The 23,963-nt window shown below is 46.4% G+C and overlaps 2 protein-coding genes across 2 annotated transcripts in view; both read right to left on the reverse strand.

The window, feature by feature from the left end:
* PIK3CD (phosphatidylinositol-4,5-bisphosphate 3-kinase catalytic subunit delta) overlaps positions 1-14,018 on the reverse strand; it is a 39,158-nt gene extending 25,140 nt beyond the window's left edge. Inside the window, exon 1 of the mRNA XM_026053643.1 lies at positions 13,984-14,018. The gene's annotated coding sequence lies outside the window, so the exon portion shown is untranslated. The remainder of the gene's footprint in view (positions 1-13,983) is intronic.
* A 3,937-nt stretch (positions 14,019-17,955) lies between these two features.
* LOC112959584 (chymotrypsin-like elastase family member 2A) lies at positions 17,956-23,399 on the reverse strand. Its single transcript, XM_026053612.1, has 8 exons — positions 23,357-23,399; positions 22,748-22,836; positions 22,078-22,175; positions 20,955-21,083; positions 19,736-19,872; positions 18,951-19,096; positions 18,668-18,820; positions 17,956-18,065 (listed from the first exon to the last, which is right to left on the reverse strand). Exons 1-8 carry the CDS (start codon positions 23,397-23,399, stop codon positions 18,048-18,050), a joined length of 813 nt encoding a protein of 270 aa, XP_025909397.1. The 3' UTR covers positions 17,956-18,047.
* Positions 23,400-23,963: the final 564 nt, after the last annotated feature.

The raw sequence follows: 23,963 nt of genomic DNA on the forward strand, positions 1-23,963 counted from the left end.
GGGCGCTGACCCGCGGTCCCGGCGCGTTATCCTGGGTCCCGCCGCGGCGCCGGCCGGGCGGGGCGTCGGGGCACGAGCGGCCCGCGCCGCGCGTCGTGCCCCGGTGCCCGGGCACCGCGCTCGGCATCACACGGCAGCGGGCCGGGCACCGCTGACCGTGCACCATGCAGCAGCGAGCCGGGCACCGCTGACCGTGCACCATGCAGCAGTGCCGATGCACTGGGCGCCAGAGCCCGTGCACCAGTACCGGGCCCAGCAGCACCGGTGCTGGGCACCTGTGCTGGCCCAGCAGCCGAGTCACACGGCAGCCCCCGCGCAGCACGAAGCGCCCAGCACCACGTCCACTGTGCCGCCCCAGTGCCGCTCGGGCACCAGGGCTCTGCGCCCTGTTCCTGAAGGAGCAGCCATTGGAGAGCAGAATCCTGCCACTCACCGCCATCCCATTCCCCTTTCAGCAGCAGAGGCCATTGGCTCATTGGGAAAAAATCCGTTTTTTATTGGCAACACTGAGCATCTTGGTGTGAGGTGCTCAGTGCTGCAGCTGGGGCCTGGGGTGGCTGCTGGCAGCGCATATCCAAGCATAATCCCCCTGCTTTAAGCCAGCAAGAGCTTGTTATTCCAGCAGTATGCCTGTTTTTTCCCTCCTGAACATAACAAATTGGCAACATGGATATCTTGCCACCAGCACAAAGCGTGCCTCCTGAAACATTTGTTCTCCGTCTCTCTTAGAATCTCCACTATCACGTCTTAATGTGACCTTTCAAAGCTCGGATTCTGTCTACTTTAAATCATGGGAACCGACATGTGTTGAAGATATTTTTAACAGACTGTTTACTGGAATTCTTGTTTCTGTTCTGCTATTTTTTTCCCTTTTCAACAGCCTTTCTACTCATTATTTCAGGCCTCACCCAGCTCTTCCAGCACACTTGCCCATGTGGCTTACGAGATAACAGACAAGCGCAACCATAGGAAAGGGGAGAAGGAACTGAAAGTCAGAAAAAAAATAGCTGCAACCTTCAAATGAAGGATCCAAGACCTCCAAGAAGAGCAGAAGGGAAGGGTGGATGGCACCAAGAGCAAGGCAGCACTGACAGGTTGGAAGCGGCACCCGCGTGGCAGGCATCGAATTGTGCAGGGCAGACGAGGAGCAGCACGTCCAGGCCGTGCAGTGCTGTCACAGTATAACTTACCCCTTCAGAGCTCTTCATAAAGCAAGTGAATTTTCCTGGCTCGTATCATGGCTTCTCGCCATGCAGCAGAGGCCACCAATTCCACCACATTCGCCAAAAACCTGATTTTGTATCCCTGAAATTTTCATCAATAGCGTCCAGGCTTGTGGTTAGAGCAGAACACAAGAAAGAAAAATAAATTGATATCTGAAAGTGATGTGAAAGTAGTTGCCAGATGACAAAAACTGACTTTATTTAAAATATATATATTTCCATGCATAACTAAATGCCCTGGAGAACAAGAAGGGGGCATTTACCATAGGCTCCATTATACAGGACACATGCTGCGGACCTGCCCAGGCTTAATGCATGTTTTTCTACTCATCTTTTGACTGCCCCAAGTCACAATGATTACTCACCAAAGCACTTTCTGTTTTAACCCCCTTCCCTTTATTTCCAGGATTCCACCTTTATTTCCAGGACTGCCTAGCAAAAATACTTTCAACTGTCCAGGGTGCACCTTGAGAGGAAATCACCATGCTTGCCCACCTGGGTCCTAACCACATCAACACTAGCAATTTCAGTAAAAAGTAACATTTATGAAACTGTATTCACCACTTTGCAGACCAAGCACTAACAGGCCTAGAATATCCTCTCTTCTCCCCTTACTCAAGAGGAAAAAAGAAGCCACATTTAATTGCACCACAAAGCAAACAGGAAGCCAGAGCAGTTTTAGGAGAGTTGAAACTATCTGCTCCATGCGGTTAACACTACCAAACAAGCAGGCAACCGCGTTCTTGCACCGGCTATGCAGTTGGTCTGCAAATACAGCTGGTAACTTGCTCTCATTTAAAAGTCAAAAGAGCTTTTTTTGGCCACAAGATCTGAAATAGGACTGCAGCCACACGAGGTGTAGAGCAGCCATCCAGGCAGAGCTCGTCTATATAAGTACGACCACAGGATACCTTCCTTGCTGTGAAAAGCCGACGACCGAATGGTACCTCAAGGCCTTTCTGTTAGCACCTCACAGGAACTCTCTGCTATAGTCTCATGTTTCACTACTACAGGCTGTGTGTTCTTTGTGGGGATTTTGTTTTAATACATATGTATTTTTGGCCTCTAGACTCTCCTGCAAGCTATGACTGTGAACTCGGAGTTGAAGAGAAGGGATCCAGCGCCTGCTGCGCACACCTAGGACTCCTGAGAGCCTCCATGCAGCAGGCGTTAGGAGAAGCTGCATCAAGTGCTGCAATTGCACCTGGCAGCCTCCAGCTGCCAAGCACATTCCCACTGATCTCCAAGTGTTCCTACTCTCCCTTCAAACACCCAGAAGGGAGAAGATGGGAAGAAGAACCATCTGTGTCTAAGAGCCCTTCCTCACTCCCCTGACCAGTGCTAGTACTCTCAAGAGACGGCAGATTAGTCTAAACCAGCTGCCAATCCAGACCTCCTGACTTTGTCCGGGAAATTCAGATCTGAATTCACAGTTCAATTTCAAGGCTCACATGGTTGTTTGTTAAAGGAACGTCACACAACTCACACAAATGGCTCAGCAAGCCAGAAACAGAGCCAAGGATGTGCTTGCTCCAGGGAAATCTCTAGCCCTGGGAGAGCGGACAGTTTCCCAAGGAAGGGTGGCACAGCCGGGCAAGTGGCTCCGCCGCAGCAAGAGTCGCGGGAATGGCCGGGCAGCAGCTCTTCTCTTGGGTCTCTTCAGAGAAAACAGAAACTAGTGAGAGAGGGCGATGAATGAAAGCGAGAACTTCAGCACCATCCGCCCTTCTCCAAAGCAAAGGCCGGAGCTGCGGCCTTCTCTGGAGGTCCCTTTCACGTCTCACCTCCCACTTCCACCAGCGCAAGTTCCCCCAAAGCAGCACATCCCACGAGGAGCGGCCGCGGAGGGCCAGGCGCCCACGCTGGCCAGGGCAACCCCCAGCACCGGCACCGGCTCCGCTCGTGGCAGCGGCCGCAGCGACTGGGCGAGGGTCTCGCTGAGCAGCAACGCACGGCTGCTCTGGGCTGAACACCCCCCTGCGCTACGACTGAGCTCCATGGGGGAGCTGGATGTCCTCAGCCAGCACTGAAAGCTGCTTGGTTTCTCCTGCGCGGATACTCTCTACCAGCCTTCTCGAGAGCAGAGTGTGCAGAGCGTTTTTCACATGATTTGCTTTTCTTCAAAGAACAAGGCTCCAATTCGCTTATATATATCATCACAAAAGAGATTTTTCGGAGACAAAAACCATAACAAAATCTTGCTGTGTTTTTCTCTTCTTTCATTAGACGTCTTTTCAAACAAACAAAAGCAAAATACTCACTAAGTGAAATCTTCCTATGCAATCTACAGGAGTATAAATATAGCAGTATAGGAGCCAACAGTGAGTTAGAAGGGGATGGGATGAGCAGCCTGTTTGTTCATGGGAGCTTTAAACAGGATGAAGCCTTGGAGCCCTGCAAGAACAGGTAGTCCCCTGATCACAGAGCGAAGCAGAGCTTCAGTCCTAGTTAGATCAGGACTCTTCAAAAAGACCATCCTTGAACTAAAGGGACAGGGAGAGAGAGAACAACATCACAGATCTTGACTTGCTGGCTCAAGGACAGAATGATGTATTTTGGTATCCTTGCACAGATGAAGATACTATTTGATTTGTGACTACGCATTTAAATGAAGGACATTGGAGAATTAGGAGTAATGCACTCCCCCATGCTTTCTCCATAAATGTTCATAGAGGAGAAACAAGCAGCAACAACTGACCTGCGCTAACTGCAGAAATCAGCTGAAATTCCTATCCTGATCATCAGCAAGAGCACACAGCTTCTAAAGGAGAAAAATCCCCGGAGGCGACTCATCCTGGAAAGGATCAGGAGGCTTCATTTGATACCTCCTCGGCTTCAACATTGAAATTCTGGCAAAGAAACAAACTCTGCACATGCCAGAGTAGTGCGTTAAGGAAAAAGTTAACTTAATTGTACAGTGCGAGCAGCAGAACATCCCAGAGAATGGAGTGGAAGATATCAGTCAAATGCTACATGTAGGAGACCCCCACACGGTTCTGAAACCCCAAGACTCCAGGGCAGGACCTGCAGTAATGCACTCACATCTGCTCCTCGTATTGATACTGATGCTGTGGCCTTCACCAAGTTGTATTACCTGCTTCTCTGCATGCAGAACAGATACTATTAATGCCGTGTTTTGCAGGGCGTTTCATGACACTTTGCTCTTTGTACAGGTTGTCTGAGGTCTAGTGGTGCAACAGAGTTACAGAGCATCAGAACTTCATCACAAAATGCCATTTTTCTCTTTATCACTCCAAATGTAATTGCATATGTGCACACAGTGTTTTCTCACACACACCATGGAATGCAATGCAAAAGCTTTTCTTGAAGATGTTTTTGGATGCAAAACGAAACAAGTCAAGAACTCAGAGAAGCTACATCCCATTTCTGTGTGCCAGCTCATCAGGAGGGAAAGACAAACTTTCCTCTCTTTTTTTTTGCATCACAATTTCTCGGGAACATTTGTTTTTGCAGAAAATAAGTGATCTATAAACCCACAAATTTCCATTATGAGTTGCAGCTGCCCGTTTAACTAAACCACACTGTTTAATCTTGAAATTACTCTTGGGGCATTCTGGATCCTTTGCTTTGCTATCAGAAGAAAAGCTGCACCAAACCCTCCCAAGATCAGAGGTCCAGTTCACAATCACATGACTGGGGGGTGCACAAAAATGCAAAAATTGACCTCAGGCATAAAGCCAGAGCTCTAAAAAAAGTCTTTAGTCTTCCCAGTTTGGGAATTTGGGGGGACCTTATTAATTGTTTCCAGTAAGACCGGATCTCACGAACTTCTGTGTGGGTGGCTGTCTGCACACTGAAGTCACACAGATGCAGGTGCCTCCCTGCGCTAAATATTTTGCACAGACTTCTGAGTTTGTTGTGTTTGGGTGGGGTTTTTTTTCTGTTGTTTAGTTTTATTTGATGTTTAAAGAATGTATTCCAAATTATGCAACATTCAGAACCCAAACAAATATAATCTCACACATAATAAACAGAGTAAATACATGTATGGTTTTACAGAGAGAGACAGATGCCAGTGACAAATGTTTTAAGAATTTTTCAGCCACCTGAGAAATCACTTAGAGTCAGAAATAAGTAGCAAAGCCCACTGCATGAGTCATCAATGGCAGCAAGGAGGAAAGGAATGTGCAGGAAGGGGTTTTTTATTTCCTCCCAGAAATGAGAAAAGAATTTGGTAGAAAGAAAAATTTTATTTTTACTGTTAGCGGAGTAAAATTTCCATTAGTGAAAGAGGGGAATTTCCACCTGAGGCAAATTGATAGAGTCATTTACATAGTAAGAGGTAGAACTACAACTTTTAGCCTGGGAACAGCGTAAAGGAACAGCGTAGTCTCTTGGGTAGCAAGAAGGGGCAAATTTTTTACCCTCAAATTTTGGTCCAAAAATAAACAATGCTTGTTTTTATTAAGTCTTTAAAAATATTTAAAGGAAGAGATGTGTTTCACAGAAGTACGTGTGCCAGAAGCCTAAATGAACTGGGATTGAGAGCTGCATTAACCAAATATTAACCACATTAAGCATTTACGTTGTATATTATTGATACTACCACAAGGGCAAGCGCACCTCTCAAAATAAGAAAAGCTCACTGTTTTAATATATATATATATTATTATTATTATTATATATATAAAAAAATATAATTTTATACAGTTGGTTATTTCTACACTGTCGCTTACAGTGGTAGCAGCAGCTAAGTCTGCCACATGGAAGGATTATTGTGGGTCTCTCACTGCTCCTCTCCCACCATGGCCACGCTGCAAAGACCCTGCCTCAGTTTCCCTTTCAAGAGAGTGGGAAGAGCGCAGCACTTACCATGGGAGCGGTTAAAAGATTCACGTTTCTGATGTGATTTGCAAATTACAGCAACTGATACCATACCAAGCTGTTCGGTACGATATGTGCAGATCTTTTACCCAGAGATGCAAAGACTGATATTATTAATTTGGGCTGGTAAAAAACAGAGTTACAATAACATTTCCTCTCAAAATGAATTGGGCGGTTTGTTACAGTGGAATTTTATACTCTTCTGCATTTTTTCCCCTCACAGGAGTCTTCTGGTTTTTTCCTCCTCAATTGCTGAATGCAGACCCAGAAAGACCAAGGGCTTTGCCAGCACTGGGATGTGCAGGATCTGGGCCGGACAAGAGAATTTGCTCCCAAATCTCCCTTGTGCAAAGCTACTTGCTGACCGCCTGGTCAATCTTCCTTGCAATGGATATTCCAGAACCTTGTGGCTCTCAATCTCCTTTTAGGTAGTTAAAAACAAAAAATCCTTGTCATGCTTTTTTATTAAAAGCCATTATTTGGAATAGCCTACCCTAGAGAAAAATTGAGAAATAATATTTTTTCCTGTTCTTTTCTTAGGATAAACAGTTGTTCTGTTCTCTTTATTGCTGACTTTTCTGCTATCTCCACCCAAAGTGCTGTGAACTAGCAAAGTCTTTAAAATCAATCACCTGCAGCTGGAGAGATGGGGGCCTCTGGTAAGGAAGAGTCTTCACACACAGTCCCAGCCAGCCAGAAATCCAGGCCACACATCCCAGTGCAGGAAGCAGCAACAAGTCACGGCCCGAGGGTCGTTTGGGAAGGGTTCCCAGGCACCTTTTTGGACTAAAAAGCTTAAGAAAGCCCTATCCCCCCACAGTTGCTTTCTTCACCAAGTGAACCCGACATGCTTTCAGTTGACACCAATGAACAGGCTTCTGCCAGGGCTCAGTGGAAAGGTGCTGTTTTTGAGCGCACATATGAAACACAGATGACATTCGCATGTGAGATGAGATGAACAGCATGCAAAACAGCAAAGCAAGCCACAGGGAAGGTGCATTTTAGATAAGCGTCGTATCTAAGCTATAAAAGAAAGAAAAAACTTACTCCCCCATAAGTATCTTGTACCACATCCTTTTAGGTGATCTGGAATTTTTATCATCAATATTTGCAAAATTTGCTTCTTTTCGCTGGGACTCAATTCAGTGGAAAAGGCAAATTCTTCTATGAGAATTGCAGGTCACTACGTGTTGCAGGCTACGTGCCACACATGCGGAGTTTGCCACTACCTTCTCAACACACATTACCGAGATCTTTATCCCAAGGACTGCATTCCAAATGCAAAATGCCCTATTTTCCTCACACAGTCACTCCTGGTTACTCGTCTTCCTTCAACCCCCACGAAAAGGTAAAAACATTTTCATCCAGCTTGCCAAGATCATTGTTTGTCATGGCCTAATTCAGGGAAGTAAAACAATTATTGAATCAATTGAACGACAATAGTTCCTACAAGTGGACTGAGCCTTACAATGTAAACTCTTCTGGTTAGGAAATATCTTCATATTTGTACTTTGTGCAGTTCTGAATAACAGGTCTTCAAGTGATTTGCCATTTTAACAGGACAGTGACACAACACAAATTCCCCTGGCTCAGACATTTTACAAATCCTCATGACTTGGTTGAAAATTGTGAAGTTTTGAGGCTGAATCTAACACAACTTTATTTCCACTGGTTCCTCAACAGCTTCTCTACTAGTATGACAAAAAAAAAAAAAAAAAAAAAAAATACACGCAGAAAAATACAACAGAAAAAAAAATACAACAGAAAAAAAAAAGGTCAAGATAAAATTTTGGTCTTATCTAGACTGCCTGGAAGTTCCTCTTCAACCCATCTCTACTGCAAGCCCCTTCTGCGACATGGTGAATGGCTCAAGCCCCTGTGCAGTCTGACACCAAGGAGAAACAAAGAAAGCATCAGCTGGAAGCAGCAGTGAAGCACCGTCAGTCTAGGTACTAAGGGCACAACAAGAAGCCGGCTTTAAGCAGCATTTCCTATTTTACTGCCTTCTTACCCACAACAGGAAAAAACTTAGCCTCTCATTTCTCCCATCCTATTCGCTTTCTGTTCAGTGTTTTGAGGGTATAAATTAGCTACAGTCAGGAGCCAGATTTTCTATTTGCTCTTCTTCTAAAAGCCATAGGTAAAAAGACACAGGGCCAAGTCTCTCGGATAACACGGGAAACAAGGCAGGTAAGGAGGGGACACCAGCAGGCACGCGTAGGCAGCAGAGGTCCCAGGCAGCGGGAGGCTGTTCCGCAGCGCTGCCAAGGACACCAGGGCAAGGCTGCTGCTAGAAGGTGGAGGGTGCCACCGACTTCATGCACAGCACTGGCAAGCTGACTAAGTGAGGCTGGCAAAGTCACATCTAGAAATTTAGTGGGAAATTTGTTAAATTTGTGCAGTCCCTTCTCACGAGCACCAGTTTCAGATACATACGTACAACGTGCAGCATGGTAGTATCAGCAAGCACACTGCTAGGCCAGATGGCTTTGCATGACTTGGAGAATGAAATCATCCGGGGTACCCAGTGAAGATATCAAGATATGTGGAAGCCATTTGCTGTCCTAGACCAAAATACAGATATTTGCTAGAGGGCTAACACCACAATAAATGGTGTAACTAATTTCCAACATGTGGAGCATAAAATTGTACTTCTGGAAAGAAAAAATTTGAAAGAATTAGCAACAAGAAAGACAGCACCAAAAAAAAAGGAAACTGCTGCTGCCATCCCTGCAGCACAGGGCTGCATGGGCTGCAACACTTCAAACTCTTAAGTTTTTTTTTTAAACTTGAAAAGAGAAGGCTGAGAGGGAATCTGATTAATATGTATAAGGACAGAAAGGGGGAATGTAGGGACAAAGGGGCCAGGCTCCTTCTCAGTGGTGACCAGTGACAGGACAAGGGGCAATGGGTACAAGTTGAAACCCAGGCAGTTCCATCTCCATGTGAGGAAGAACTTCTTTACTGTGGGGGTGACAGAGCCCTGGAACAGGCTGCCCAGGGAGACTGGGGAATCTCCTTCTCTGGAGGTCTTCAAAACCCGCCTGGATGCCACCCTGTGCCCCGTGCTCTGGGTGTCCCTCCTGGAGCAGGGGGGTTGGACTGGATGATCTCTAGAAGTCCCTTCCAACCTCAACCATCCTGGGATTCTGGGATTCTATCAGAGATTATCTGGAGCAATGCAGACTGGTAAGGCAGGATAAAAGCAGAGTGGAACCAACAGCTTCCTATCAAAGTTATCTGCTTACTGCACATGTAGCCCATCAGTCAGATCCCCAAAATATTTCAAGTCCCCTGAGACAGATGACACGCAACCCTGAGGAGCCCCTACTGGGGGCACTTCCTGCCTGTCTCTGTGGTGGCCATGCAGCCACCCACCTGCTTGTCTCTTGGGTCCTTTGGGACACTCTGAAGAACCCAAACACTCACTCAACTCTAAGGAAAAGTTTGCAAAGAAAAGGGGCATTCAGAGACATTCCTCTCCCCCTAATCTGCAAAAGCCCCTAACAAAAATGTATTTAGCTATGACAAACATGATCCTTTTTGTGTAAAAGAAATTCACAGGCCTTTTGATGCTAAAAATATATCCTTCCTCTTCCTCAGACTTCTTTTACAGAAGCTTTCCTCTTTCTTTGCCTTTTCCCAGCCTGTTACTTATCTCTCTCACTAGTTCCCACCCTGGAGCCAGATGAATGCCCTCTCATAAAGCCACACTCCTGATGATGCCACCTGGGCTTTTAATGTCATCCCTTACAGCTCTAGCACCAGCACCCACTTACAGACCACTCAAGTGACGCCCTGACTATTCCTCCATGCACATTATTTATTTATCATTCTTCTCTTCCTTCAGTGCTTTGTTGATTGCTACTGCTTGTTCCCATGCACTCTACTTGTGATTTCCCTGTGCTAGGTCATATCCATCAGTGTCAGGACTAGCACTCCTTTTTGTTCCTGTGCCTAATACACATAAGGCAGCTTTTTCCTAATGGCTACATATATACTCACACAGTCAACTTTTAGATAGGAATCAGTGAATACTGTGCAGAGCCCAATAAACTGTACTTGCACTGTTGTGGGGCAGGGGAAAGTGGTTGTCTTCCATGCTGGCAGTATCAGAAGATGCTGAGCGTGAATTGTCCAGCAGAACTCCTCATTCTTCCCTTCAGATCGGTCTTTTAACAGAAAACTAAACTCAGTTGCACTTCTTCCTCATGTGCCTCAGAAAAAAAATAGAGGAAGAGGCCATTACAAAGAAATAGCTACAGTGACAAAACTGATTCTGACTATGGTGTTTTTCTCTGTTCCGAACGAGGAGTCAGCAGCTCTGATTGCACATGTGAAAATTCCCCAGAAGTTTCCCTCAAATGTTCCATTACAGAGAGGCAATAGTGCTCTAGTAAAGACAGCCATCACACTTATGCTGCTACTTGTTTATTTACTTCAATGAAGAGATCTGTTAGATCTTATCAGGCGTGACTGAATCACCCTCTACTACATATGTGTAGCTGGCTGTCTCTGAAAGGAAGAGGCAGATCAGCACTTCTGCAAACTGCAAATGCTGAAAATACAGGGCTGCAACAGGGTTTCAGCCGGCAGGGATTTTCCATGCTTTATAGCAGGTTATCCTAAAAGAAGGACAATGTCCAGCATTGTCAACTGACACTTGCTTCCTTTAATGTGCAAGCTGGTCGTAACTTCTACGCTGCCTGCATGTATTACACAGAATTTACTAAAAAGAATCTGTTGAGGCAATCTAGAAAATGATCTCTGGAAGCGACTGCAGAGAGGCAGGTTGTAAAGCTGTCAGATGCAGCTCTCCAGGAGGATGAGAGAGCACCCATTACTCTGGACAGAACTGCCTGGAAGATTTCTGGTAGGAAATAAATCCAGGAGGATAATGGCTCTATGAATTCAAGTCCGGGAGAATAACGGCTCTGTGCACTCAAAGGTTGAAAAATATGAATGGGCATCACTACAAAATCCCCAGAGACAGCAAGGTTACGTTCAATACCCATCAGAGGCTCACTGTTAAATCTTATTAACTATATCCTTTCATTGAAGCAGACATTTTTGCCCACAAATCATGGACCACAGCATTACAGTGCAAAAACCATCCACGTGCTGGCTGGTGGCTCTGGAGGGAAGTGTAGAAAGGAGAAAAATAAATCCTAACAGAAACTTTTTCCTGTCATTTGGAAACCAGGAGTGACCAGCACTTTGACCAGTTCCTTTACAGCCTGACTGAGATGGGAAAAGCCAGGAAATCCATCTTCTTCTTAGCAAATATTTGTACAGGCTCTTCTTGCCTCTCCCCACTATGGTAACATTTGTGAACAAACAAGGCAGGAAAATGGCATTTTATCTGCAGAAATCTTAGGTGGAAGCTGAAAATGGACAGTTTAAACAAGGAGTTGTCCCTTTGCATTTTACTGCTGTGACATACAAAGCTCATACGTTAATTTTTCATCTCTCCATACCAGGTGATTAAAGAGGCATTGTACCCATTTTGCTTCTTCCCCTTTTCTGTCTTGGGTTCTGTCTTATCTTCCTATGCTTTGGCAGCTGTTTTTCTCCCCGTCTGCCCATTTGCCTGATGTTGCCTTGCTAATTATTTTTACAAGGCTCAATAATTGATGCAATTTTTCCCATTTTTCATCTCCTTGATCAGTACCATCTGGAAAGCAAGCAGCTTCACAAGCAGCTGTACTCAGTTGGCTGCCTATCTGCCTCCTGTGGAGAGGAACCATTGCCAGAACAAGCTCTTGAGACTTAATCCTCTATTTACCTTTCTCCAGACCATCCAATGTCACCAGAGGAGCTGTTTTTGAAGTGAAGGGCACTTAGCAACATGTAGCAAACCAAGGGTTTGATGTCACAGACAAAAATAGCATCTTGGAAATAACCATATGTGTTGCGCCTTGAATAAAAGTTATCTGTAGCCATGTAGCTCCATTCCTCAAAAAAGAAAAAATTGTCTCTAAAGAATTTCACTTTTGACTCAGAAGCAGAAAAAGCAGAAACACAGTAAAGATTTCCGATGAAAAATAATCTTTCTCTCTCCATGGATGACCAAAGCTGACCAAAGCTATCAGAGGACTCCCGGGGCCTTTCTTAAAAGCACATAGCATTAAGCGTGAACACAGATCACAGACTAAAGTGAAACCACATAATCGTACAGGGTGGAGCAGTTCCCTCAATCTTGCAGGCAATTCAGGAACCAAAGGCAAATAGTGAATATAAATGTGATTCTGGGGGCACTATAGGGCTTTGGGCGATTCCCGGGACCCCTGTGCACATCAACACAGGGGGGCACTAGGGGCCTCCGTGCGGATCCAGGATCTCTATGCATATGGGGCACGAGGTGCCACACGGGTCTCCGTGCAGCCTGCTGGACACTCCGGACACGCAGGGCCAGGAGGCTCTAAGGACATTCATGTGGCACTCCAGGGTCTCCGCGCACAAGGAGATGTAGGGCCCTAGGGAACACTGAGCAGGGCCTCTGTGTGCCTGCGGCCGGGAGCCTCAAGGAAAATCTGGGCAGCCCCTCAGGGTCTCCGTGTGCACACTGTCCCAGGGGTGATCCGCCATTTGGTGCGGCCTCCCCGGGGCTCCATGCGCACGTGACCCTGGGGGCCCTGTGGGGTTTTGTGTGGCCTCCTGTTGTTCTGTGAGCACATAGCTCCTGGGCACCTCTGGGCTTGTACATAGCCTCCCTGGGCCTCCATGCACACGTGGCCCCAGGGGCCTTCCGAGTTTCATGCGGCCTCCCCAGGCCTCCAGGTGCACATGGCCCCAGGGGCCATATGGGCTTTTCTGCGGCCTCCCCAGGTCCCATGTTAACTTGGCCGTGGCAGCCCTTGGGGCTGGGATTTCATGTAGCCTCCACAGGTCTCTGTGCGCATGTGTCCCTGGAATCTCTCTGGAATTTTGTGTGGCTTCCCTGGGACTGTGTGCACACTTATCTCCTGGGAAGGTCTGGGCTTGCGTGTCGCCTCCCTAGGTCTCAGTGCACACACGGTCCAGGGGGACCTCTGGCATTTCATGCAGCCTCCCCGGGCCTTCGGGCGCACAAGGCCCTGGGATCCCTCGGGGCTTTCATACGATCTACCTGGGCCTCTCTGCACACGTATATCCCAAGCACCTCCGGACTTTCATGCAGCCTCCCTGGGTCTCCACATGCACCTGGCCCCGGGGGCCCTCTGGCATTTCATGCAGCCTCCCCGAGCTTCTGTGCACATGTTGCATGGAGGCCCTCTGGACTTTCATGCTGCCTCCCCTGGTCTCCATTTGTACATGGGCCTGGGGTCCCTCCGGACATTTGCATGGCTTCTTTGGGCCTTTGAGCGCACATCATGCTGGGCTTTCGTGCTGCCTCTCCGGGCCTCTGTGCACATGTGGCCCAGGGAGCCCTCTGGGCTTTGCTGTGGCCTCCCGGGGCCTCCATGTGCACGTGGCCCCAGGGTCCATCCTGGATTTCGTGTGCCCTCCTGAGGCCTCCGTGTGCACATGGCCCTGGAGGCCCTCTGGGCTTTCATGTGTCCTCCCAGGTTCTCCGTGCGCACATGCCTCTGGGGGCCCTGTGAGCATTCGTGCGGCCTCCCCGGGCCTCCGTGTGCACCTGGCCTCGAGGGCTCTCCAGTCATTAGTGAGGCCTCCTTGGGACTGTGTGCGCATATCGAGCTGGAGGCCCTCTGGGCTTTTGTTCTGCCTTCCCAGGCCTCCATGTGCACATGTGCCTGGAAACCCTACAGGCTTTTGTGTAGCCTCCCCAGGGCCTTGATGCCCACATGGCCCCGAGGGCCCTCCGCACTTTCGTGCTGCTTCCCCAGGACTCCCAGGGGGACCTCTGGGCTTTCGTGCAGCCCCTCCAGGCCTCTGTTCACAGAGGTTCCCTCTCGGGTTTCATATGACCTACCCGGGCCTCCGTGCACATGTAGCTACTGGGCACCTCCAGGCTTTCATGCTGCTTCCCTGGTCCTCCGCACGCGTGTCGCTCAGGGAGTCCTCCAGGCTTCTGTGCTGCCTCCCCAGGCTCCATGCGCATGTGGCCTCCGGGGTACTTTGGCCTTTCGTGCAACCTCCCCCTGCCTCGGTGCGTACATAGGTTCTGGGCCACCTCCAGGCTTTCGTGTGCCCTCCCCTGCCTACGGGCATATCTGGCCTTGAGGGTCCTCTGCGTTTCTGTGCACCTTCCTTGGGCTTCCGTGCGCATGTCGCCCCAGCGTCCCTCTGGACTTTTGTGCACCTGCCCCAGGCCTCTGTGCGCCCGTGGCCCCAGGGACCCCCCGAGCTTTCAGGCGGCCTCCCCAAGTCTCCGTGCACAGGTGGCCTTGGGGTCCCTCTGGGCATTTGTGGGGCTTCCCCAGGCCTCCAGGTGCACGTGATGCTGGGGACACTCTGGGCTTTTGTGCAACCTCCTAGGGCCTCAATGTGCACATTGCTCCTGGCCATCTCCAGGCTTTCTTGCACCCTCTGCTGGCCTCCATGTGCACCATGTGCACCAAGGGTCCTCTGCCGTTTCGTGCGCCTTCCTTGGGCTCCATGCACACATGGCCCTGGGCACCCTCCGGGCTTTTATTCAGTCTCCGTGCACACATGATCCTGGGGTCACTATGGGCTTTTGTGCGGTGTTCCCAGGCCTCCATATGCACGTGGTGCTGGGAGCCCTCCGGGCTGTTGTGCAGCCTCCCAGGACCACCGCGTGTACGTGGCCCTGGGGGCATCTGGGCTTTTGTGCAGCCTCCTGTGGCCTCTGTGTGCACGTGGCCCCCGGGGCCTTCGGGGCTTTCATGCAGCCTCCCTGGGACTCCATGCACATGGGGCACCAAGGGTCCTCCGGTCTTTCGTGTGGCCTCCCGGGCCTCCATGCGCCCATGGCCCTGGGGCCCCTACAGGCTTTTGTGCCATCTCCCTGGGCCTCCGTGGGCACATGGTGCTGGGAGCCCTCCTGGCTTTCATGCTGCCTCTGAGGGGCACTGTGCGCACATGGCCTTGGGGGTATTTGCGCTTTTGTGCGGCCTCCTGTGGCTGATGTGTGCACATGGTCCCAGGGGCCTTCTGGGCTTTTGTGCAGCCTTCCTGGGACTCTGCACCAAGGGCCCTCCAGGCTTTTATGGGGCCTCCCCAGGTCCTCATTCATACGTGGCCCGAGGACCATTCCGGGCTTTCATGCAGCCTCCCTGGGCCTCCATGTGCTCATGGCGGTGCGCGAGGGCCAGGCAGAGTACCAGGCACCACGGAGTTGCAGTGCCAAGGCAGCAGCAGTGTCAGCTTGGGGTGCCCTAAAGCTCCTGTGAGTGCCTTGGTGCGTTGCTGTTGCACCCTGGGAGTGCAGAGGTGCCACTGAGATGCTCCGGAGATGCAGATTCTATGGCAATGAGGCCACGACCGGCTCTCCAGACACTCCATTCCCCTGCCAGGCAAGGGGCAAAATGGGTCCCTGTGGAGGGGCAGGGCTCGGGGGAATGCGGGCAGAGCCAGAGTCAAAGGGGCGACACCCAATGGCAGGGGCGGGGCTGTTATCCAGAGCCCCTGGAGGTGTTCAGGCTCCCACTCCAGAGTAATGAGATGCTAATGAGATGCTAATGAGATGTTAATGAGGCCAGCACTCGCAGATGTGAGGCAGCAGGAGCGAGAAATGGGCGTGGCCACCGAGGGTGGGGGCGGGGCGTCCCCGGGTCGCGGCCACTGGAGGCGGGAGGGGCGGGGCCCCTTCCCCGCGCCTGCGCAGTCGCTTCCGTCCCTCGCGCCGCGGGCTCCGGGCCGGCCCCCGCGCCGCTTCCCGCAGCCGGGGCCGGCCACGAGCGGCCCATGTTGTCCCCAGGAGATGGCGCCGCCCCCACGAAATGGCGCCGCCCCCACAAGATGGTGCCGCCCCCACGAAATGGTGCCGCCCCACAAGATGGCGCCGTCTATCAAGACCAGATGCTGATGGCTGTCAGCAATTTTGGGTGGGAAAAAAGAAAAATGAATTTTATTTTTATAAGCCTTTTATGTGTTTGAAAATCAACTTTTTTTTTTTTTTTGATCTGTGTCATTTTGCTTTTGGCTTGGCTCGTTTGCAGCCTCTCCTAGTTTTGCTCTCAACTTCAGCTTGTCAAAGGAGGCCCTCTTCGTCCTTCGTGACATCCATCATCTTTGCTGTTCGGCAGTGCCAGCTTCCTCCAGCACTTCAAGAACCCTTGGTGGCGAGCACACAAGCATTGCCCTCAACTTCTACAAGGTTCTTAAATAGTCTCTATGCAGACTATTTAAGCTGTTCTTTAGCTGACTGGTTTTAGCTTCCATGTAGCAAGCTTCCACCTTTTGATGTAATTTTGCTTTTTGATAACAAGAGCACCAGCACTGACGCTTTGAGCTTTTGGTGCTCCTAGGAGGTTTCTAATCCCCATCATATTATCTGCAATTCGGAGCCCTTTGAAAGTGACATCTTGAACCAGAAATCTGGTATTCAAAACAAATACAAAAGTTGTTTCTTCTCTCCTGGCTCCTTGAAGGAGTCAGTGATTACATATAATATCTTAGTCTTGGTGTTACATGCCAGGATAGTACTGAAACTATGAAGCTACCACCTACTTTGCAGCCAAGCACAGAAATTTCAGGCATCCAGGTCTCTGTTGGGTCTTGTGCCCAGTTTAGGGATCCTTTGGCAAACTGCAACTGTGGCAGTTGCTGGACCAGGGAGGCCGCACGAAAGCCCGCACGAATGCCCAAGCTTGCTCATGTTTCTCCGTATTTCCAAGCTGTTGCTCAAGTCAGGAGGCTCCAAGCAGGCTGCAGAGGTAGACCATGCAGGCTGTGAAAATTCTTTGAACTGTTTTGCTACCACCAGCATTGGAGAGAGGAAGACATCTAAAATGGGAAAAATATAGGGTAAGGCATTTCCTGATGGTCTTGAAAATATACCTGAAGCTAGCAGTCATATTTAACAGTTTGTCTACACTTTCAAACAGAGCACTGGGATCACACATTATTTGAATGCTGCTGAAAGATGTCTTTTATTGTATTTTGGTAGACTGAGATTTTTACTTTAAAAGAGAAGTGAGGTAAAGAGACTGTCCATGATACAGAGCTGCAACAGCACACAAATGAAATCGGTTTTCCTGTGAGTATTGAGACTGGTAAAATAACTTGCTGCAGTTTTTATTCTTTCTATGCAAATCTCAAGGAAGCCCGTGAAAAGATTATTATTATTTCAGTGATCATGATCTGCCATAGCTGAACTTCCTAAGCAAAACAACTACCAAAAATTTTAGAATTTGTTCTTAAGAGAAATTTCCAGATGATGAATAATTTGTGGTGATACATTCATAGAAACTTGGACATTTCCACAGTGCTGTTTAAATATTTTAGAAGTAAAAATTAAACAAATTTCAATTTATAGACAATTTTTACTGTTTGAGCTTTATGGCTACATTTTCTGTCCTCTCCTTCATGTTGCACGTAATCAGCATTTATGTGTTATACAGCAGAATGACTTACAGTAATTTTGCTTTTCTGAACTGTTAATTCAGTTGATTATTATTTTCACTCTCACATTAATGATGCTCACAAAAACAATTCTGGATGCTATCCTGAAGCGGGGCTATCTGTTCTACATAAGTATCCCATATTTCAACTGATAAAAAAGAAAACAAGGCGTAAGTTTGACAATTCCTCCATTCAGGGCAGCCTTTCTTTCTTTCTTCCCCTCCCCTCCCCTCCCCTCTCCTCCCCTCTCCTCTCCTCTCCTCTCCTCTCCTCTCCTCATCTCATCACTAAACCAGGGCTCCGATTTTCACAATATGCAGGAAAAATTGACAGGAACACATGTTTTTCTTCATTTTGCCCAAAAGAGTGTTTATTGCAGTATGATTAAGTACAATATTGTTGGTGGTAAATGTGTAATTTCACATTTATTTGTGATCTAAGGTGTTGTGATTATGACTTTATTCAAGCTGCTTCCCTTCTTGGTACTGTTATCATCCAATTCTCTTTGCATTAGTTGCTGTCCATTACCTACAAAAATGTAAAATAAGACAAAAATCAGATCAGAAGACCCAGGAATTCCTGAATAGTGTGTGTTACATCCAAAATGCAGCATTTAAATAACTGAAACAAAATCTTTGCTTCTCAGTCACTCTTTAGGTTAAGAGCTATAGCATATTAACAAGTAATTGATGTTACAGACTTAAGCAGCATGTGTTGCCTTCTAGAATGCAATTGTAGCAAACAGTAAGTATATATCACTTTGGAAGTCATATCAACAAAACTTTTAGTATTTATAAATATAGCTTTAGTACAAGGGCAGAATGTGTTCCTAAAGGTCCCTGATTATCTATATATGGAAATAATTTTGATAGCTATTTAGGAGGAAGATTTTCTTGTTTTAGGGATTGCTTTTTGTGCTGGTAAGGGCTTGCCTACATACAGAGGCTGCTTAAAGGGATGTAAACAAAGATAATTTTGGAATTATTTTTTACGTACTTTTCCTCAAATAGACAAACCTTTAAATATCTTTCCTGTACTTGTTACCCTCCCAACCTCAAGGTCTCTGATCTGGTCACCTTTGAAAAAGTTACGTGTCTGTATTGTTTGGGTAGCACCAGCTAGAACCTTACCTGCTGGATCCAGCTGTTGAAATCGGAGACCCGAGTGAAGACAGAAGGTTTGCGATAATAATTGCAGCCCAGAGAAGATCCAAAGCTGACGATGCCATGCACTTCCCACCTGCCATCAGCGGCTTGGCAGTTCAGTGGGCCGCCCGAGTCCCCCTGGGATGAAAGGGAAACATGATTAATGTAAGTCATATTATCAGTGCTTCCTAATCTGTTAAAACTTCTGTCCCACGAGGCCTGTTTGTGTCTGAAACCAGCCCCTATAAGCAGCGTTCTCCGGACTCACGTTGCAACTGGAGGTGATGCCATCCCCACCAGCACAAACCATGTTGGTTTTCACAGAGCTCCCCCACCAGGTACTCTTGGAACAAGTTTGATAATCCACCACCAGCAGAAGACCTTGTTGCAGGATGTCTGGAAGAGCTCCATTCGCTGTGGGGAAATAGAAACAAAGGGGTCATGGTAGTGGCTGGCTCTGAAGAAAGAAGAAAACCACATTGCTTGGCCTCTCCCAGAATTTGGGTACTATTCCTGCAGGTAGGAAAAGCAGGGAAGGGGTGTGTTATCCATTCCTTTCCTTAATTCTTTCTTAAAAAAAAAATAAATAAAAAATCTTAATAGTAATTCTCATTCCATTTAAAAAGATCTCTTCGTTAGAGAAATAAATGGTTGCTCTTTGTTCAGAATTTTGCAGTTTGCTCTAGGAATTGCCTCTTGAGCAGGGTTGACGCTGCTGAAGTCTGTGGGATTGTTTTTTGGTTTGGTGTTTTTTTTAAACCTTCATTTCACATCTATTCCATCATGTGCCTTTTCAGTTCTTCAGCAGGGTGTATTAGTATTAGCAAACTCAGCCTGCACAGATACTGTTTGTGTTTCTGTACCTTCTGAAAGCCTAATGCAGGGCCCTCTAGTGCATTACTAACCCCACTACAAGCAAAATATACTCGAAGGAAATAGAGGGAAAAATCATACCATGCAGGTGAATTGGAAGCCTTGAGTTGAAGGACTTTGAGACGTCAATACGTCTCAAAAAGATTTTTTTTTCAGTTTTGTGTCTGTCCAAGTACTTACTCTGCAGCCTTCCCCATCCAGTCACATAGCAATCAGTGTTGCCTGCGAGGATGCTTTGAGCAGGAGGGAGGCAGGCCAGCTCAATTTGTTTGCTTAAGGTGACATGTTCAGCAAGTTTGATCAAAGCGATGTCATACCTGTGGTCATATGCACATACATGAGAATTGGGAATGGAAAAAGAAGGGATGGAGAGGGTGACAGAAAGAGTAAGACATAAAAGCATGAAAGCTTAGTGATTATACAGCACTTGAATTATTCAGAAGAGATGCAAGGGAGCGAGGAGACTGGTGTAGGGATGACTAAGTTTTCTGCACTCTCAAAGCAGTGGGGAATCCCTCTGTAATCACATAGCAGCTCCTGGAGCTACTGGTTTTCAGGCAGTTCCATCTCCATGTGAGGAGGAACTTCTTGACTGTGAGAGTGACAGAGCCCTGGAACAGACTGCCCAGGGAGGCTGGGGAGTCTCCTTCTCTGAAGGTCTTCAAAACCTGCCTGGATGTGACCGGGTGCCCAGTGCTCTGAGTGTCCCTGCTGGAGCAGAGGGGTTGGACTAGATGATCTCTAGAGGTCCTTTCCAACCTCAACCATTCTGTCATTCTGTGATTTCGCAGAGACAGATAAGCTAGGAGAAGGAAGTTTCTTCATACTGAGTAATAACTCAGCTCTCCCCTGCAGGATGGTCCACTTTTCTGCTAGCAGCATTCTGGAAATAACTTTTTACAGATTCTGTTCACCAGAAACAAGCCAGTTTGAGGACTCTAAATGCAGGCAGCTGGAAACTGAGGTAGTGTTTTTTGCTAATGAACTTAGCTTGCAGCAAGGCATAGCAGTCCTTTAGCAATAAAGATATTGATACTAATAATGCTTTACATTTATTCCATTCATATGAAGGCTTCAAAGAACTTTATATCAATTGTTTTATCAGTTCATCCATTTTTACTATACACAGAGAGTATCGTGAAGGACAACTTCTCAACATGCAAAACTGCATGCAGTTTATGAGTAAGTACATAATACTAAAAGTTCCTTCCTTGAGGAAGAGACAGTGCAGACTGGAGACTCAACTTTAACCCATTTCACTTAGAAATACCACTGTAAGCCTAAGCTTGTACCAAGGGGCTCTGGACATTTAATTGCCCAAATTCAGAAGGTCTTGGCTCAGGCACCTTGATTTTGGTGCAGCATCTAATATGTGAGAAAATACTTGCCACTGACTTACCCATTAGCGATTCTATTTGGATTCCATTTCTCATGAACAATGATTTTTTGTGGTGAAATTGCAACTGATCCTTCTTCCTTAACGCCTAGGTTGTATTTTCCAAGATATACTCGATATGTCCTAGAAGAACTGGAGAAGAGAAAGACTAGAGATTATCCCTCAATTGTGTCACTACAAGGTTACTGCAAAGCCATCTACATCATTGCACCTGCAGTATTCAGTAAGAGCACTGAATAATACTACCCTTAAGAGTGTGGTCTCACATCCCGCATAGTCTGTCTGGAGCTGTGCAGTGTCTGAGGACAAAGCATCGCGTGCTGGACCCTGTCACCTCCAAGCAATCCTCTCAGTTCTTGCTTAATGGCTTATATCAAACTGAAGATGCCACAAGTCTTTGGAGCAGATAGCTGCTATTCTTTAAATAATTAAGCAAACTGAGATACCTTTTTGACAGCATGGTGTTTGCCCCCTAGCATCATCTGTGATAAACAGCTGTGAGATAAATATAATATTCAGCATTTACAATAGTAAGATGTAGCTAATTCTTGTTATTTCACATGATCTTTTCTTCAGCGTAGCAGTACCAAAAACTCTATGTGCATATTCAAGGTCATGTGCTACTGAACTGAAAAGGGGTTGCCGGTATGGAAACATTTTTGATGATGAAGGAGCATAGCTGTATGTTATCTTTTCCTAATTATATATTCCCACAATATGAGAATATAAAAGGGTTACTGAAAAGGACTGGTAAATTCAAAACACTTGTGATTATTTCTTCAGTGAATGGACTGAGTAATTGTCTTAGGTCTCACTGTCAAATGTACTATGAAAACAGGCAGCACAGCTGAATTTTAATAACAACGTGAAATACGATGATTTCATAGTCCTTTACAGAAAAAAAAAGTATATATAATTCAAGACATTGAGCTTTTAATTCCTTTACCTTTAAGAAAAGGAAAAGGCATACACCCTTTCTTGTGACCTCCTAGTTGTAACCAAAAGATAGGATATGAGACTTGCTGTTCTTAATTGGGAAAGGAAAAACTGGCATTAATATGTTTTTCTTCATCTTTCTCTGGTCATGCACTGCTTTCTACACACAGACAGTAACTCAATGCTTTACCTAATGCAATGTGCAGCTGTCAGCACCCAGTTGCTGGCAATGAGGGTTCCTCCGCAGGTATGATGCCAACTGCCACTTGAACTGTATTGGAGGGAGGCCTAGAATCAACGCAGTAAAAAGCTCAGGTTTTTGCTTCCTTATTTTTCATTGTTGCAGTTTCTTCCTGCACACTCAGATTTGCATTTTTGCAAGACGGTGGGAGACTTTTAAGCAACAAGAGTTTTCAACTCCTACCCTGGAAACAGTTTCCCCTCTTTCCCTGTCATCCAAAAGATTAATTTTAGTGTATTTTTTTCCAAAGCTTTCACTAAGCCCAGCCCAAATAGTGCCTAAATTATTTGTTAGCTCTGTATAGAGTATGCTCTAGTAGACATCATTTTCTCCATGGGGTTTAGTCTTTTTGTTTTAATATGGGACGGGAAACGTGAAAGCTCTGACGCTTGTACATAAGTAATGCCTAAATCAACTGCAAGAACAGGAAAACCTTCCTAACTCCACACCACATTCAGGCACCACATTCAGAGCTATCTTAAAAAAAAATTGAAGTGTTGCGATTGATTAGAATGTAATAATCAAAACCTAAGGCATGATAGATAGGCTGTCTTAAGTGAAATATAAAGGCTAGTTTTGTTTCATGTCATGGGAGAGTAACAGTGCAGAAATAACCAACCTGCCAGGGCCAGCTGAACGGTCTTGCATTTTCTCCTCCAACTACTCTAGACACTGCAGGTGGGTAGGCAGGAACCCCACAGCCAAGGGCTAGAAAACAGGCAAAATAGGACGCATTTTTGAAGCAGGAATTCTAATTTTAACAGTTTTCTTTTTTTATAATTTAGACTGCTTGCTTAGAGCATTGCAAGGTAGCAACGTAGCCTATGATTTGCTATGGTACAAAGTGAAGATACAACCATCAGCCAAGACTGGGCAGCATTATATAAATTTGTTCTGACAAATGATGAAATCACATTGGCTGAACCAAATTCTCATGTGTCAGATGAGATGCAGTTCTCTGTATATCACTGTATAAAAAATGTGTTCAAGTTAAGTAAAATAACTTCGAATTTGCCTAAGGCTGAGGTTATTCGTGCTAGTTGAACCCCTCTAGCATGAAAAGAATAATCTAGCACCTCGATGCTCTTTTGAGAGAGTTTTTAAATTCACCTGTTTTGCCATATTCTGTCTTATTGTAGAATGGGTCTAATTTTTCCAGTGAAAGAAAGCTGCAGTTGTGTTTAAAATCATTTCTCCTTTAGAACTAATGCCGAAATTGGGTACATACCTGCAGTGGTCAGAGTCAACACAGCAAAGACGATTTCAAGCATGATGCCGGTTAGCTAGATGCTGCTTGTGCTACTTTGCAAGCGACTTTATATGTTCATATCATTTATCTCTGGGAGATAAGACTAAGTTTAATGCTGCTGTAATATCAATGGAAAACTTGTGTAACTGTGAGATAACTTTTTATATACACAAATGCTTTTAGAAAAAACAGTTTCGGTGAACCTTGAATGCAGGTTCTACCTACAAATGTGGTGAAAATTTCCAGTGGAGGTGGATGTTGTCTGGAGCAGCCGTTTGCTTTCCCATTGCCTTGAATGTTCGTCACAACCATGTAATCAGAAGAAAAATGTTAAAGAAATGATTTTAATGAACTCTGGTGGTCCCTTCCAGCCTATATTGCCATATGATTCTGAACCTGTGATTATTTTAAATTTTATTTCATTTTATTTCATTTGTGAATAGCAACTACCACTTTGTACTGACTGAAAGACTGTCTGCTTTTCTCGATCGGTTCCATGTGTTACAGTATGTGCTTCAGCAAAACAAACTGCAGTCACTTTGGAGAGGAAGCTGTTCCGAGCAATACAAAGAACCAGTTGTCCAGG

The sequence above is a fragment of the Nothoprocta perdicaria genome, unplaced genomic scaffold, assembly GCF_003342845.1.
Source record: "Nothoprocta perdicaria isolate Ctin4 unplaced genomic scaffold, notPer1 scaffold_117, whole genome shotgun sequence".
Taxonomy (NCBI): Eukaryota; Metazoa; Chordata; class Aves; order Tinamiformes; family Tinamidae; genus Nothoprocta; species Nothoprocta perdicaria.